Source organism: Drosophila mojavensis, unplaced genomic scaffold (genome assembly GCF_018153725.1).
Source record: "Drosophila mojavensis isolate 15081-1352.22 unplaced genomic scaffold, ASM1815372v1 contig_36, whole genome shotgun sequence".
NCBI classification, from domain to species: domain Eukaryota; kingdom Metazoa; phylum Arthropoda; class Insecta; order Diptera; family Drosophilidae; genus Drosophila; species Drosophila mojavensis.
In genome coordinates, this window is record NW_025318858.1 from 4,927,146 (window position 1) to 4,942,633 (window position 15,488).

At 35.7% G+C, this 15,488-nt stretch overlaps 1 protein-coding gene and 1 long non-coding RNA gene across 2 annotated transcripts; one reads left to right on the forward strand and one right to left on the reverse strand.

Annotated features, from left to right (window-relative positions):
• Window positions 1–4,347: 4,347 nt before the first annotated feature.
• LOC122757216 lies at window positions 4,348–15,234 on the reverse strand. The gene is made up of 2 exons (XR_006357159.1): window positions 14,857–15,234; window positions 4,348–4,541 (listed from the first exon to the last, which is right to left on the reverse strand). It is a non-coding gene; the product is annotated as an uncharacterized LOC122757216 (long non-coding RNA).
• Window positions 7,464–9,179, forward strand: LOC116803954. The gene is made up of 2 exons (XM_032729243.2): window positions 7,464–8,942; window positions 8,998–9,179. Exons 1-2 carry the CDS (start codon window positions 7,788–7,790, stop codon window positions 9,007–9,009), a joined length of 1,167 nt encoding a protein of 388 aa, XP_032585134.2. The 5' UTR covers window positions 7,464–7,787; the 3' UTR covers window positions 9,010–9,179.
• Window positions 15,235–15,488: the final 254 nt, after the last annotated feature.

A 15,488-nucleotide genomic window follows, 5' to 3' on the forward strand; every position in this document is an offset into this window, starting at 1 on the left:
GGACGGCCTGTGTGAAGCAAAGTGAAATAAAGAAAAGCTAATGCAGAGAAATACCCTTCAGAATTGGATAAGTTGGATTAAAAAATAAATGAAAAGCTTGACTGATTGATAAACTGACTAAGTGACTAATCTATAGACTGACTAATTGACAAACTGACTGACAGATTGCTTTACTTATTAACTGACGAATGGACTGACTGATGATTAATCGACTAGATGACTAGATGACTGACTTAATTATTGAGTAATTGATTGACTGATTGACTATCAGAAGGATTGACTAATGGAATGACTAATGAACTGATTTATGTAAAAAAATTAGTCATTATTCAGTGACTGCCAGATAGACTAGTAGATTGACTTGTTGGATGACTGATTGATTGACTGATGAACTGATTGACTTATGACTAACTGACTAATGGACTGACCAATCGATTAACTGATAGGTTGTTTTTACTGATTGACTGTTGGACTGATTGATTGACTGACTGACTGATGAGCTGATTGACTTATGACTAACTGACTAATGGACTGACCGATCGATTAACTGATAGGTTGTTTGACTGATTGACTGTTGGACTGATTGATTGCCTGATAGATTGACTGTTTGACTGATTGATTGACTGACTGAATTGAATTACCTAATCGACTGATCGATCGGTAAATTAACTAATTGACTGACTAATTGTCGAATTGATTGACAGATTGTCTGATGGCTTATTGACTGACTATTGGACTGACTGAAAGAATGACCAATACGCTGATTTATTGACTAATTGATAGACTGATTGATTGATGAATTTAATTGTTGGCAGACTGATAAATTCACTAAGTGAGAATAGAATAAAGAAAACATTAATAATAGCGAAAATTAAAGCAATATACATATTATTTTCTGATTCTATAATTTAATAAAAATTGTGTGTGGTATTTATTTATTTATTTATTTTATTTTTTTTTTTTTTTTTTTTGTATTTAATTATTTATTTAATTTTTTAAATAAGAGCATTCTTAAACTTAACATTTTCCTATACATAAATATCTATAAACAACATAAAATGAAATGCCCAAATAGAAAAGACATTATTTCCATTGAAAATGATATAGGGACACAAATATTTATATTATTGTTAGTCGATGCAAATGCAAATAGAATGCCAATACGACATACCTCATATGCTTTATGCACATTTTAGACAGATAGAGTTTCATTAGTTTTCAATCTATCACATGCAATCAGAGCGAGAGAGGGAGAGAGAGAGTGAAAAAGAGAGATAGCATATGATAGAGACTCCATGATACAGCAGCACACATCCCTTTCACTCAACGTCTAGGATAGCTACCTAGTCAACATTCAGCTGTGGATGCCACAGCCACTGGCACATTATTGGCAGGCAGCAACGGTAGCAGCAGCAGCAGACGGCAGCAGGAGGCGGCAACAGGAGACGGCGGCATCAGGAGTCGGGAAACATGGCCACGACGGACTGAGCAACGCTTTGAAGCGCGCTAAAAATTTCAGATTTTCAGAACATAACATTTTACGGTTTTACGGTTCATTGCCGCATGCAGGAAAGTGAAAGATACATGCATATATATATATATACATATACAATGTGTGTGTGTGTGTGTGTGGTTTGTTGGCATATGAAAACGATACACTCGTTTGCTCACTTTTTGCAAAATCGCTTGAAAATCGTTTGAAGCGCCGTTCGACAGCAGCGAGCGGCGGTCGCGCGGTGTGAGCGGCAATGAAGGGAGCCCGGCTTAACTTTTGGGCTTTCATTGCTTTTGCTTCTGCTGAGCTTCAACAAAATATTTTAAGTAGTTTAGAAAGTCTGTGAGTGTGTGTGTGTGCGAGAGTATGTGGGGATAGCTCATATATCAGTATCGGTGACAAAAAAAAAAAAAAAAGCTAAAGGTTTGGAAAATTTAACAGCCGCATCGATGTCTCTTTTTGTGTGAGTGTGTGCCTATGTGGACGGGTGTGTGTGTGTGCGTGTGGCTGTCTGTGTGTGTTTGTGTTAACTTTTTGCTTTTAAATTGTTCATGCAACTTTTGCTGCAGCCTTTGTGCGCTGATGCTCGCGACTTTTTTTTATTTTTGGCTATTAGCAAATGCGATTTTCCTATTTTAATTGACTTTCAATATTTGAGAGGTATTAAATTTGCTTAATATATATGTATTTTTTATTTATTTTTTATTTTTATTTAATTTACTCTTTTCATTGTACTGTGAATAGAAAATTTAAAAAACATAAAATAAAAGCATGGGCTAATTATTGAAGCCTTTAGCTAACTATTATAACAGTAAGATATTAATAATTAGTTTTTTATATATAAATATTAATTATTAATTTCCATTTAGATATTAATTGATATATAATGTGCCGATTTCAATGATCATGTAATAATATGTATTTTTTAGAGAAAGTATAAGGAAGGAAGAAAACAATCCCATGATTCTATTTTTTGTATGTGAATCTCAATCAACAGTTTTAAATGTGAATATAGAGATGGAAAGTATTATAAATTTCTCCAAAAGCCAACAGTTATATGTATATAGATATTGACTCGAATTGATTCACCCTCGTCGGCCTTCTTGGATCTCTGGAATCAGAAGGGCTAATACCTTGATTCTAGTATCTTTTCAAGTCTTGTCAAGAACTTTCTCAGATTTCCTCTTTATAATAGTTAAACAAAAATTGTAAAGCGAATCTTTCTAAAAAAAAAAAAAAAAAAATAAGTTCTGCTCCTAGAGTCAATATATGTCATGCACTAAGCCATTTTAATTACAATATGATTCGGCTTTTGATTTATATTTTTCAGAGAAAATTCCTGTACCTTTGGCAACTTCTCGTAAGTAGCTGATCTAGTCAATGCGCTGGCAACTTTAAGCAGCTTACTTTCCGCTGCGAAGCTACGGCGACTGGCTCGGATGCAACTTTGTGGCATTCAGGCAGATTCGCGCCCGCACACTTCCCATCTCGAGTGGGCGTCTGAGAAGTGCACTTATGTGTGGAGTCAAAGTCGGGCAGCCGAAAAAAGTCTATACCCAGTAAGAGAGAGAGAGAGAGAGTGAGATAGTGAGACAGTGCGACAGAGAGAAAGCCACTTGACAGCCACAAAGCGGCGCTGGCTTGTCACCCGGTTCTCTCTCGGTCAAAGCATTGCGCGCCAAGTGCCCCTCCACAGCAGGGCAGAGCAGAGCAGTTAAGAAGAGCGCAGCCGATGCCATAAATGTTGCAACTTGCACTGCAGACAACTTGCGCCAAGCCACGCCCCGCCGCCTCCCACCCACCAGCGTTGCGCAAAGTGTTTAAGCGTGAAAGCAAGTGGCAAACAGGCAAACAAGCAAACGTTTGCCATTTTTGTCTCGTACTCTGTGCGGCATTTTAGCGAGTGTCTTCCTCCAGTTTCAGACAATTTCACAGCAATTTAAGTTTTTTGCCTTTGTGTATATGTGTGGGTGTGTGTGTGTGTGTGTGTGTGTTTAAGCAACACTTCAATTAAAGAGCAGCAGCAGCAGCCAAAACTATGTCAACCATGGCCGAACCGGATGTGCATCTCAATTTCGGCAAACACTCGGTCGCTCGCCACTTTCACAAGGTGATTAAACTCATTTGTTGTAGCTCCAAACACTAAGCCATAGATCCTAAAGAGAAATGCTGCCTGTTCCGTTTAGCAGCAACAATAAGTAGAAAGAGGCTGCGATTCCAAGTGCTCGACTAGCGAATACCCTACAATACCAAAGTGGGAATGGAGGAAGTTGAATCGATTGAGGCTGAGAACTGTTTGAATGAGCTAAATCGAAGTCTGAAATGCATTTTGTAAAGATTAGATTGATTATCGATGATTTGAAGCAAGCCTCAGCATGGAAGAATCAACAGCATCTGTACGGATCTCTACGTAGTTTCTTCTATAAATCTGCAGCTCTCATATAGTGCATGGAGCACAGACAAATTTTAGCCTGCATCATACACTTTAATCCGTAAACCAATATACCCTCTGCTCAACTCATTTTCAATTGGCTGCAGAGTATAATAACAACAATAACAACACCAACTGCTGGGAGCTGCAATAAATTTTGGCAACAAGCAAAAATAGTTTACAGCAGCGCATTCAGCACGTAGCAAATTGTAGCCAGGTGCTCTATCTCTCTGTACACAGGTGTATGTACAGGTGAGTATGTGTGTGTGGGTGTGCGCCTGTGTGTGTGTTTGCCTGCCACACATGAACAGGTGCGCTTTATGGTTGACTTCAACTTTAGCTACCTTTCGCCTCCGACCGCCTTCGACTGTCATAAAATTGCTTTTTGACTTAACAACAGCAACAACAACAACAACAACAATGACAACAACAACAAATTTTTGTATGATTTATTATTTTTCAATGTGCTTTGTGGCTGGGCTTAAGCCTTTCATTTCTTTCTTTTGCCCCACTTTGGCTGGCAGCACAATTTTGTCACATTTATTAACTGATGGATTGGGTGTAGCCCGACCGAAAAGTTTCATATTGAACCTGTTCAGCTCGTCCGCATATACCCTGTAAATAATTAATTTATATGTTGTGATAAATCTGTTTGGCTGGGAATAGTATGTAGTTGAAAATTTATTAAATATTATTATTATTATTATTATTTTTTTATTAAAATATTATTTCATAATTATTTTTTAGATTTATATAGATATATAAAAAATAAAATAAAAATTGATCTAAATATATATAATATCAAAATATTAGTATTTTAACAAATATTTCCACATAATATTAATTATAAATTTTAAGATTTTAAATTAATTAATGATAATTAACATAATATATATTTTTTATTATTATATTAAAAATTTTTTATTTATTTTATTGTATATATATTTTATTATGTGCATTTATCAAAATGCATTGTAAAATTTTATAATCATTTTGCTACCATATAATTTTTTAATTAATAAAATTATATTATTAAATACATAAAAATATTATAAATTTTATAAAATACTTTCAATTAAAAAAAAAAAAAAAAAGAAAATCTAGTTTTTTGTTCAAAAGACTAAATAATTAGCAATTCATCTTTGCCTCTACAACCTACATATTTCCTTTGCTTTTGACAGTTTCTACTCTTCATAGAGTATACACTTAGTCGTTAACTGCATTGATTTGTGCCTGATACATAATTTTCGTTTGAGCTTTGCTGCTGTTGCTCAGGTAGTTGGTCATCGATGCCCATTAAACATTTAATGTGTTGGCCAATAAGAAACTTTTGCGCTTAGCCCGGCTTAAGCGAACAGTTTGCCGCTGCTGGCATGCGTATTTATATACGCATCTGTGTGAGTATATGTGTGTGTATATAAAGTGTGTGCGCATTGGGAAGATATATGTATAATTAATTACTCTTTGGAAACTTTGACACATTTAATTATTATTTTATTAGTTTGACTATTAACTGGCGGCAGATTGTGTGGGCGCGTCTGTAGTGCGTGGCCACATAGTGTGGTCATAAATATTTCAGACAGCCATCGTACGCCATAGCCAGTGCAGACTGTAATTTTCCATGACTTGGCTCTACTTTTGGTTTGCTTGACTGAGCTGTAGCTCAAATCTGTATCAGTCTATGGCATTAGTCTTTGTTTTTACCAAATGCATTTAATTGTTGTCATAAAGTTTTAGCACACACACACACATACAGTCACACAGAGGCTTTTGCTTAGGTACACATGCGTTTGCGTTGCTTTTCGTTTCATTTTCTTTTGGGAAAGTTTTTTGTGTACTTTTGGCAAATCGAAATCGACTCGAAGAACTGCTGCCAAATCTTGTAAAATCCTTTTCGGCCGGACTGGCAATGGGCATTGAAACTAACTAACTACAGCACAAAAAAAAAAAAGAAAAAGAAAAAGAGAGAAACTTTTGCAGCAAATGAAGTTGTAGCTGAAGCTCACTCAAATCTTCTCTGTCAGCTGCTGTGACGCACTCGTTTGGCAACTGCAATTAAATGGGCTGCAAAAGTTTGCTTATGCTTGAAAATCGATGGCTAAATTGAAGCAAACTTGTTTTGTTGTGCATTTAATTTGCTTGCCATATGCAGCTGCTGCTGCTCCTGCTGCTGCCGCTGCTCCTCCTGCTGCAGTGGCGGCAGCTGTGTGGCAAGTGTGGCTTATGCAGGAGCATTAACAAACAGCCGGCGAAAGGGCATCTGCATTTTTAACAGCATATTTTAATGGCTGATTTTTAACATCAGCTCGGCGCACTTATTGACAGCTGCGACAGCCTGTGACGCAGCCCACTTTATCCCTCCCACTCCCTCTCTCTCTCTCTCTTTTTGATGCATATGTCATGCGATACACGCAACGATACAAAATTTATTTGCAACGCGCCTGTCATGCTCACACACACACAAGCCCATGACTTGATATATACATATATATATGTTTGTATATAAAAAACCGTAGTCGAGCAGCAGCAGCAGCAGCAGCGCTTGTATAAAAAATGTTTAATTTAATTTCTTGTCGCAAAAAAATGCCAGTAGCTCGACATTTTTCGTTTCTCGTTTTTCGTTTTTGCCTGGCAACTGCTGTGCCAACATAAAATGCTTAAACAATTTTTATAGGTAAGCATATCGAGAGGAACGGTATCGGGTGAGCTGGAGCCAAGTTAAGCTGATGCTGTGCTAATCGACGGACGTCAACTTTGATTGAATTTCAACATGAAAAATCACGCACTTTGACCGCATGATTGATTAAGCTCCAACCCAACTTGACAATTAACTGACAAATAGATTTAAACTAGGTTAACCCACCAGCATGTCCAGCCAAACGGAAAGCGCTTAAATATTCATTTGAACAGTAGTATATTAAGGCTGTCCATAGTATCTGTAGTACTGTTATTTTTCTGATTATCGGCAGGAGATCAATTAAGCTGCTACAGAGTTATTGAGCTACTGAAATGCATCTAAAATAAAAATTGGGTCCATAGTACTAGAAGTGCGCGAACAAGAGACGAGGTTCTCAAAGAAACTGAGAGTGATCGAAAGGGAGAGAGAGAGATATATATATATATGTATAGACAGAATGTTTGAATTAGGGCAATCAGTTTGAAAACATCAATATCTTACACATATACATACATATATATTTATTTTTGGTTGCTTGGTCCAACTGAATTTGGACATAAACTAAAAAAGAAGAAGAGCTAAATGTTTGATTTTATTTATTTAGATTTATTTTATAGTCTTATGAGTTATGCACTTAATATACTATTATATATATTATTATTATTAATTTATTTTTTAAAATAAAATTATGGTCTTAGTAATTTATTTATTTTTTTTTTTTTTGGGCTTTTATTTTGGTTTATTAATTTTTATTATTTTTATTATTATTATTATTATTTATTTTATTTTTTTTTTTGTTCTTGCTTTCATTAATATTTTAAAATATTTATTAATATTTAAAAGAATTGTGTAGCAGGCTACTAGCCTATGTATACTGTAGCTGGTTACTAGCCTATGTTATATTAGATTTAAGTTAACAGCATTATGGTTAACCATCGATAGATACACATCTATCGATAGTTAACCATATTGGTGGCTGAGGAGGCTGTCGATATGCAACATGCCATTTTGAGTAATAGAAAGAGGAGGATCGATACATTTTAAGCTTGAATGTGAACCATAGCAGACGTGTGTATATTAAGAAATTATGAAATAAAGAAATTAAATAAAAGGCCTACTACAATCTCAGAAGTGGGATAAAGTACACTAATTTTTCAAATTAAATAAAATGAATTTAAGCATAAATGAAATTAAGCATAGACGAAGTATCTGTGGTGCAGTTAAAGAAGTGGCTAGCTGCATTGGGCTTGTCGACTCAAGGGTGCAAGACTGAACTTGTCGCTCGCCTCAATGGCGTGCCCGCAAATTTGCGCGGCAGCGCCCCCGAAGTGGAACAGGGAGAGGAGGAGTCAGATCAAACTGGAGTATCGCAGACAGTGCAAATGCAACAGGAGGAAATAGACAGGAATGAAAATATTTTGCGAGAGCTAAGTGAGCAGATCGACGCAGCAAAGAAGCAGCTAAAAAATTTTCACACACGACAATTGGACAGAGACGGCAGTAGCAAGCGTGCCGAAATTAGCGCAAATGGCGTCGATGCAGAAGTTGAATTCGAAGAACGCGCGACTGACGCGCGCCAAAAGGGCGCCAGTGAAAATTGTGTAATAAATACAACGCACAATGATGAAGTGATGTCAATGATGTTTAAACTAGCTAAAGAAATTATGGTGGAATTCACTGGGGAGGAGTCTATTAGCAACTGGATAGCGCAATTGAATAATGTATCTCAATTATATCAACTAACGGACATGCAAAAAAAGTTGCTATGCATGGCCAAATTAAAAGGGAAAGCCATGCAATGGATACATGATGATTCATCGAGGATTGTGCAACCGTTGGGCACATTATTGGATGGATTGGCAGCAGCATTCGGAAGCAAGATATCCAAGGCCGAAATGCGTCGCAAGTTTGGGGCACGTATATGGAGTGTCGATGAGAAGTTCACCCAGTATTATGAAGAGAAAATACGTTTAGCAAGGGAAATTCGTTTAGATGTAGACGAGCTACTGGATGGTCTCATTGAAGGAATCCCAAATGCAGTTTTACGCGCGCAGGCCAGGATACAGTGCTTTGAAGACCCCAGCAAATTGGTAAGGGCTTTTGCAGAGGTGCGTTTGCCACTGCATCGATCTACTGGAGGAAAAGGGACAACAGCAGTGGGACCAGGGCTCGATAATGCAATGAAGGAGACGCGTTGCTTCAATTGCAACTATAAGGGGCATTGGGCAAGAGATTGTCAGAAGCCCAAGAGGGAGAAGGGTACGTGCTACCACTGCGGCGCTAAGGATCATATGGTGGCACAATGCACGAAGAGGAAGGATGATATTGGAAACAATTTCGTAAGGTTAATCAGTATACATTTTAAGTCCAAAGATAATGCCTCCATTATTGCAGAATGCCTCATAGATTCAGGAAGTCCTATTTCGTTTATTAAAAAATCGTGTGTCCCAGTTGGAATAAAACTTAAAGCACACGCAGAAAATTACTTTGGGCTAAATGAAAGCCAGTTAAATGTGATTGGAAAAACATTTGTTCATATTTTCAAGAAGTTTGAGAAAATAAATTTTTGGTTAATAGTTGTCCCTGATGAATCTATGAGGTCTGAAGTAATTTTAGGGAGAGATTTCATGGAAGCTTGCAATTTATATGTTGACCCAATCGCCTTGAGAATGATTTCAGTGGAAAGAGCAGCTGGCACGTTAGATAAATCGTTAGAAAATACATTGTTAGGAAACACATCGTTAGATAAATCGTTAGAAAATACATTGTTAGGAAACACATCGTTAGATAAATCGTTAGAAAATACATTGTTAGGAAACACATCGTTAGATAAATCGTTAGAAAATACATTGTTAGGAAACACATCGTTAGATAAATCGTTAGAAAATACATTGTTAGGAAACACATCGTTAGATAAATCGTTAGAAAATACATTCTTAGGAAACACATCATTAGATAAATCGTTAGAAAATACATTCTTAGGAACCACATCATTAGATAAATCGTTAGAAAATACATTAGTAAATAAAGAAAATGAAGAATTAGGAAAGAAGTTAGTAAATAAAGTGTTAGAAAATGAAGAATTAGGAAAGAAGTTAGTAAATAAAGTGTTAGAAAATGAAGAATTAGGAAAGAAGTTAGTAAATAAAGTGTTAGAAAATGAAGAATTAGGAAAGAAGTTAGTAAGTAAAGTGTTAGAAAATGAAGAATTAGGAAAGAAGTTAGTAAGTAAAGTGTTAGAAAATGAAGAATTAGGGAGAGAAGTTAGTAAGTAAATTGTTAGAAAATAAAGAATTAGGAAGGAAGTTAGTAAATAAAGTGTTAGGAAATAAAGAATTAGAAGAAAAATTATTAGACAAAGAAGAGATCGATAGGTCAAAAGAGTGTTTAGAAAAGTCAATGGAAATAAATAGCAAAAGCGTTTTTGACGATAATTTTGAAAACAGCATGCTTCAAATTAATGTGGTAGACGGAGACAATGAAAAAGAGATATATATTATCGGTGAAAATATTAGTTATGATGTGCGGAAAAAACTAATTAGATTGCTGAAAGTGGAATATGTAGATGCTGAAAGGCCAGTGAAACCTAAAAAGAAATGCGAAATGAATATACGAATTGAGAAAGCAAAACCGTTTAGCTGTTCACCAAGAAGGTTATCATACACTGAAAAGGAAAAATTACAGATAATGTTAGACGAATACCTTAGAAATGGCATCATACAACCTAGTTGCTCAGAGTATGCTTCACCAATAGTATTAGTAAAGAAAAAAACAGGAGATTTAAGAATGTGCGTTGATTTTAGAAAACTCAACAAGATCATGATCAAAGACAATTATCCTTTGCCGTTGATTGATGATTTGTTAGACAGACTAGTGGGGAAGTCTATTTTCACGAAGCTTGACCTGAAGAATGGATATTTTCATGTTTTTGTAGAGAAAGAGTCAGTAAAATACACATCGTTTGTTACGCCGTTAGGACAGTTTGAGTTCTTGAGAATGCCTATGGGATTAAAAACAGCTCCGCAAATTTTTCAGAGGTTCGTTAATGATATATTTGCAGATTTAATAAAGGAAAGCAAGGTAATTGTATATATGGATGATATAATGATTGCCAGCAAAGATGTGTCCGAGCATCTTAAGATACTAGAAGAGGTTTTAAAACGATTAGTAGAGAACAAATTAGAGTTGAGGCTGGATAAATGTGAATTTTTGCAGAACAAGGTTAAATATTTAGGATTTGTAATATCAGAAGATGGCATTAGAGCAGATGATAAGGGATTAGAAGCGGTAAAGAATTTCCCAATACCTAATAAAGTTCAGGCGGTGCAAAGTTTTCTCGGGTTGTGCTCATATTTTAGAAGATTTATAAAAGACTTTTCAACTCTGGCAAAACCGTTGTATGACTTATTGCGGAAAGATAGAAAATTTCAATTTGAAGAAAAGGAACTAAATTGTTTTTTATGCTTGAAGGAGAAATTGTTAGAGGCACCAGTACTAGCGTTGTATAATCATAAAGATGACGTAGAATTGCATTGTGATGCCAGTGCAATGGGATTTGGAGCAGTGCTTTTACAAAAGAAAGAAGACGGAAAACTGCATCCTGTATTTTATTTCTCAAAGCGAACGACAGAAACGGAAGCAAAATATCATAGTTTCGAGCTGGAAACTTTAGCCATTATTAATGCACTTAGGAGATTTAGAATATATTTGCAAGGCAGAAAATTTAAAATAGTAACGGATTGTAATTCTTTAACTTTAACTTTGAATAAAATAGATCTTAACCCTAGAATTGCAAGATGGGCATTGGAAATGCAAGAATTTGATTATGAATTAGTGCACAGGGCTGGAAGTCAAATGCAGCATGTAGATGCATTAAGTAGATATAATAATACCATTATGGTAACAGAAGCAAATAGTTTTGAGACTAATTTAATTATTTGCCAGACGAAAGATGCAAAGTTACAAGAAATTAGAAAATTGTTAGAGAAACAAGAGCATAAATTATTTGAAATGAGAAATGGTGTTATATTTAGGAAGACAAATGATGATAGACTACTATTTTATGTACCAGAAAAGATGGAAGAACATGTATTGTACAAATATCACAATGAATTAGGGCACGTTGGAAGGGACAAGATGCTTAATGCAATAAGTAAATCATATTGGTTTCCCAATATGAAAAAGAAAATTTTAGAACATATTGAAAATTGTTTGCAATGCATAGCATTCTCGCCTAGAACGGGCAAAGCAGAAGGGTTGCTGCATAGCATTCCAAAGGGGAATAAACCGTTCCAAATAATTCATATTGACCATTATGGACCAGTGGATAACGGCAGATCAAAGAAATACATTTTTGCAGTAGTAGATGGGTTTACAAAGTTTGTCAGATTATTCACTACTAAAACAACAAGCACTAGGGAAGTTGTAAAGGCATTGAGAGAATATTTTAGAACATACAGTAAGCCAGAATGTATTATATCAGATAGAGGAAGTTGTTTTACGTCAACGGAGTTTGACCAATTTTTAGAAGAAGCAAAGGTAAAGCATATTAGGATTGCAACGGGATCGCCACAAGCGAATGGTCAGGTGGAGCGAATAAACAGAAGTTTAGGTCCGATGATAGCTAAACTAATAGAAGGTGATAATGGACAGCATTGGGATTCAATAAGTGAGAGGGTGGAATATGTTTTGAATAACACTCAACATTGTAGCACCAAGCAATTGCCAAGCGTAATGTTATTCGGAATAGCGCAAAAAGGGGAAATTAGTGATAGTTTAGGAGAGCAATTAGAGAAAATAATAGGATTAGATATATGCAGTTCACAGAATTTAGAAGATATTAGAGAACAAGCACAACATTATCAATCTGCAGCACAAACACGGAATGAAGAGAACTTTAATAATGCTAGGAAAGCTGCAAAAGTATACAAGCCAGGAGATTATGTAATGGTTAAGAATTTTGACAACACGGTGGGAATATCAAGGAAATTAATACCTAAATCCAAAGGACCATATGTCATAGATAAAGTACTGAAGAACGATAGGTATTTGATAAAAGACGTTGACGGTTTCCAATTATCCAGGAATCCTTATCAAGGTGTTTGGAGTGCAAGCAATATAAGACATTGGATAAAAGCATAAGAGAGATAATAACTTATATTTTAGATATTAATTTCATAACTAGTGTGTAACATTTAATTAATAATTTAATTTTTATAACATGTAAATAGAATATCGGTAAGAATTTTTTTTTTTTGTATCAAACATGTAAACACAATATTATTTTTAGGAAGTTAAGTATCAAATATTATATAAAATTAACAGAGATAGAGGGCTATCTCAGAGTCAGGATGGCCGAATTGTAGCAGGCTACTAGCCTATGTATACTGTAGCTGGTTACTAGCCTATGTTATATTAGATTTAAGTTAACAGCATTATGGTTAACCATCGATAGATACACATCTATCGATAGTTAACCATATTGGTGGCTGAGGAGGCTGTCGATATGCAACATGCCATTTTGAGTAATAGAAAGAGGAGGATCGATACATTTTAAGCTTGAATGTGAACCATAGCAGACGTGTGTATATTAAGAAATTATGAAATAAAGAAATTAAATAAAAGGCCTACTACAATTGTATTTACATTTGTAGTTTTATTAAATATTCCAATATATTTTATAATGTTTTTTTTTTTTAATTTTTATTTATTTATTTATTTTTTTTTTTATTTAAATTCTTATATCTAATCGAAATAATTTTAATTTTTCTTTAGTTTTAGTAATTACATCATGCTGCCGCCTGTTCTAGTGCCACTTCATTCCTGCTGCCCATTGAACCTATATGCTATTAATTCTGGCAGAAACTCTTGAGCATTTGATTATGCATTGCTTATGCATTGCCCATTGTAATTAGGCGCAATGGCGGACAATCATAATTATACGGAGCATATGCGGCACTCGACTCTCATCATGCGGAACAGTTTGATCTTAATGTAAATTTGCATTTTATTGCATGGTAATTAAGTGACAAAGAAGTGAATATGCAACAAATGTTTTCAATTGCATAAAACGCTGCACGTACCAAATCAAATGTGTGCCTGTGTGTGTGTGCGTGTGTGTGTGAGTGTGTGCTAGAGCCACTAAATAAACAATATGCTTGCAATGGGCTTTAATTTATACAATAAACACACAAATTGGGGAATATAATGGGTGCAAAGCTCACACACATAAAAGAATAGAGAGAGAGAGGGAGAGAGAGAGAGAGGGAAAGAGACGGAGAGAGGCAGGGGCACAGCAGACAGCGCACATTATTGACTCACCCCTATCCACAGCAAATTGCCTCTGGCACACGCACACTACGTGACCCATTGCCATTGACTGCACATGTATGTGTGTTTGTGTTAGTGTGTGTCCGTGTGAGTGCTTTGTTTGCGCTGCGGCCAAATCAATTAAAAATTACGCATACGCACTGTAAATATTTGGCACGCACAGCGCCATTCGCACAGCGTGCGCAAAATATTTACCAATTTTTGAAGCACTTTTTGATAATGAAAGCGCATTCGGAACATTTGATTTATGATCAAGTCGACACTCAATCCATTTGACTTGCATATGTAAATGAAGAAGTTCTAGCTCACTCAATATCGCAGACTAATATGAAATACCTTTGCAGTTCCTTAAAGCCCAGACACATATACACTCCCATACCAAGTCCATTCGATCTCCTGAATATCAATCGATATTTTGAAACTTGAGCCAAGTCAAGAAAATCTCAATATCAACAAAACTGTCTGGCATAAGAGACAAACCAAATTCACCCAAAAATTCAGCCAGAGCGAACCAAGAATGTAAAAAAAGGTAAGGCAGAGAAAATGGGCGCATAAATTGTTGAGTGCCTTGTTTACATACATGATGTGCCGGTTGGTGTGGAGCTTGTATGCATCAAAGATTGATTTAATGTTAATTAAAGGGAAATTGTTTGCTCAGCAGAATGTGCACAAATATTTTTTCTACTCAACTGTGACATGTGAAATGAATCTCTGTGCTCCGTGGCACAAAAGTTTCGCTCACTGCCAGCAAAGTAAACACAAAGCGTAGTCAAGTTGGTTGCAAGTAGTAGCGAAACTTTGTTCGTGCTGCAACATCAACTAGCAACTAGCAATAACAACAGCAGCAACAACAGCTACGCAACTCTAGGTGTTGGTATGCGACTTAGTCCCGCTCGCTCTCCCTCTCCCTCCCTCCCAACTCACCGTCTCCCTTAGTATCTTTATACGCTCTTGTTTGTGGGGTATGTCACAACTTTTGCTTGTCTGTTTGTCTGACTGCGAGTCACTGTCTCTCCGAGTATCTAACTGCGCGTCTGTCGTTCTTTTACTCTGCCTCCCCATCCGTCCGTCTTCCGGTCCGTGTCTGCGTCAGCGTGTATGCCGTTGCTGCCGCAAAAGTTTAAGGCAAATATGCAACGCGCTCGCAAAGCTCGTGGCATGCAGCAAACATCAACAACATCTTTTTTTCTTCTGCTCCTTGCTACCGAATACCACAATGGAGTGTGTGGGTGTTAGTAGAGCGCAGAGCAACTTGCTAAATACGCTTTAATTTCCAATTTTTTTTTTTTTTTTTAAATATACTTTTGCACATTTTTTTACTTAAAAAAATAGTATTTTGAATTTTTTGTTATTTATTTATTGACAAGATTTTCTGGAATAACGTGTTATTTAAATATAAATAAAATATATACATATTATTTATAAAGATTTTCTGATCTGATGTCTAGTAATATTTTTATATCGAAAGAAAACAAAATATTTTTTCTTTTATTAAAATAAAAGTACGCATCAACCAGAAAATTTAGTCAATAAGTAAATGCAAATATTTTAAAATT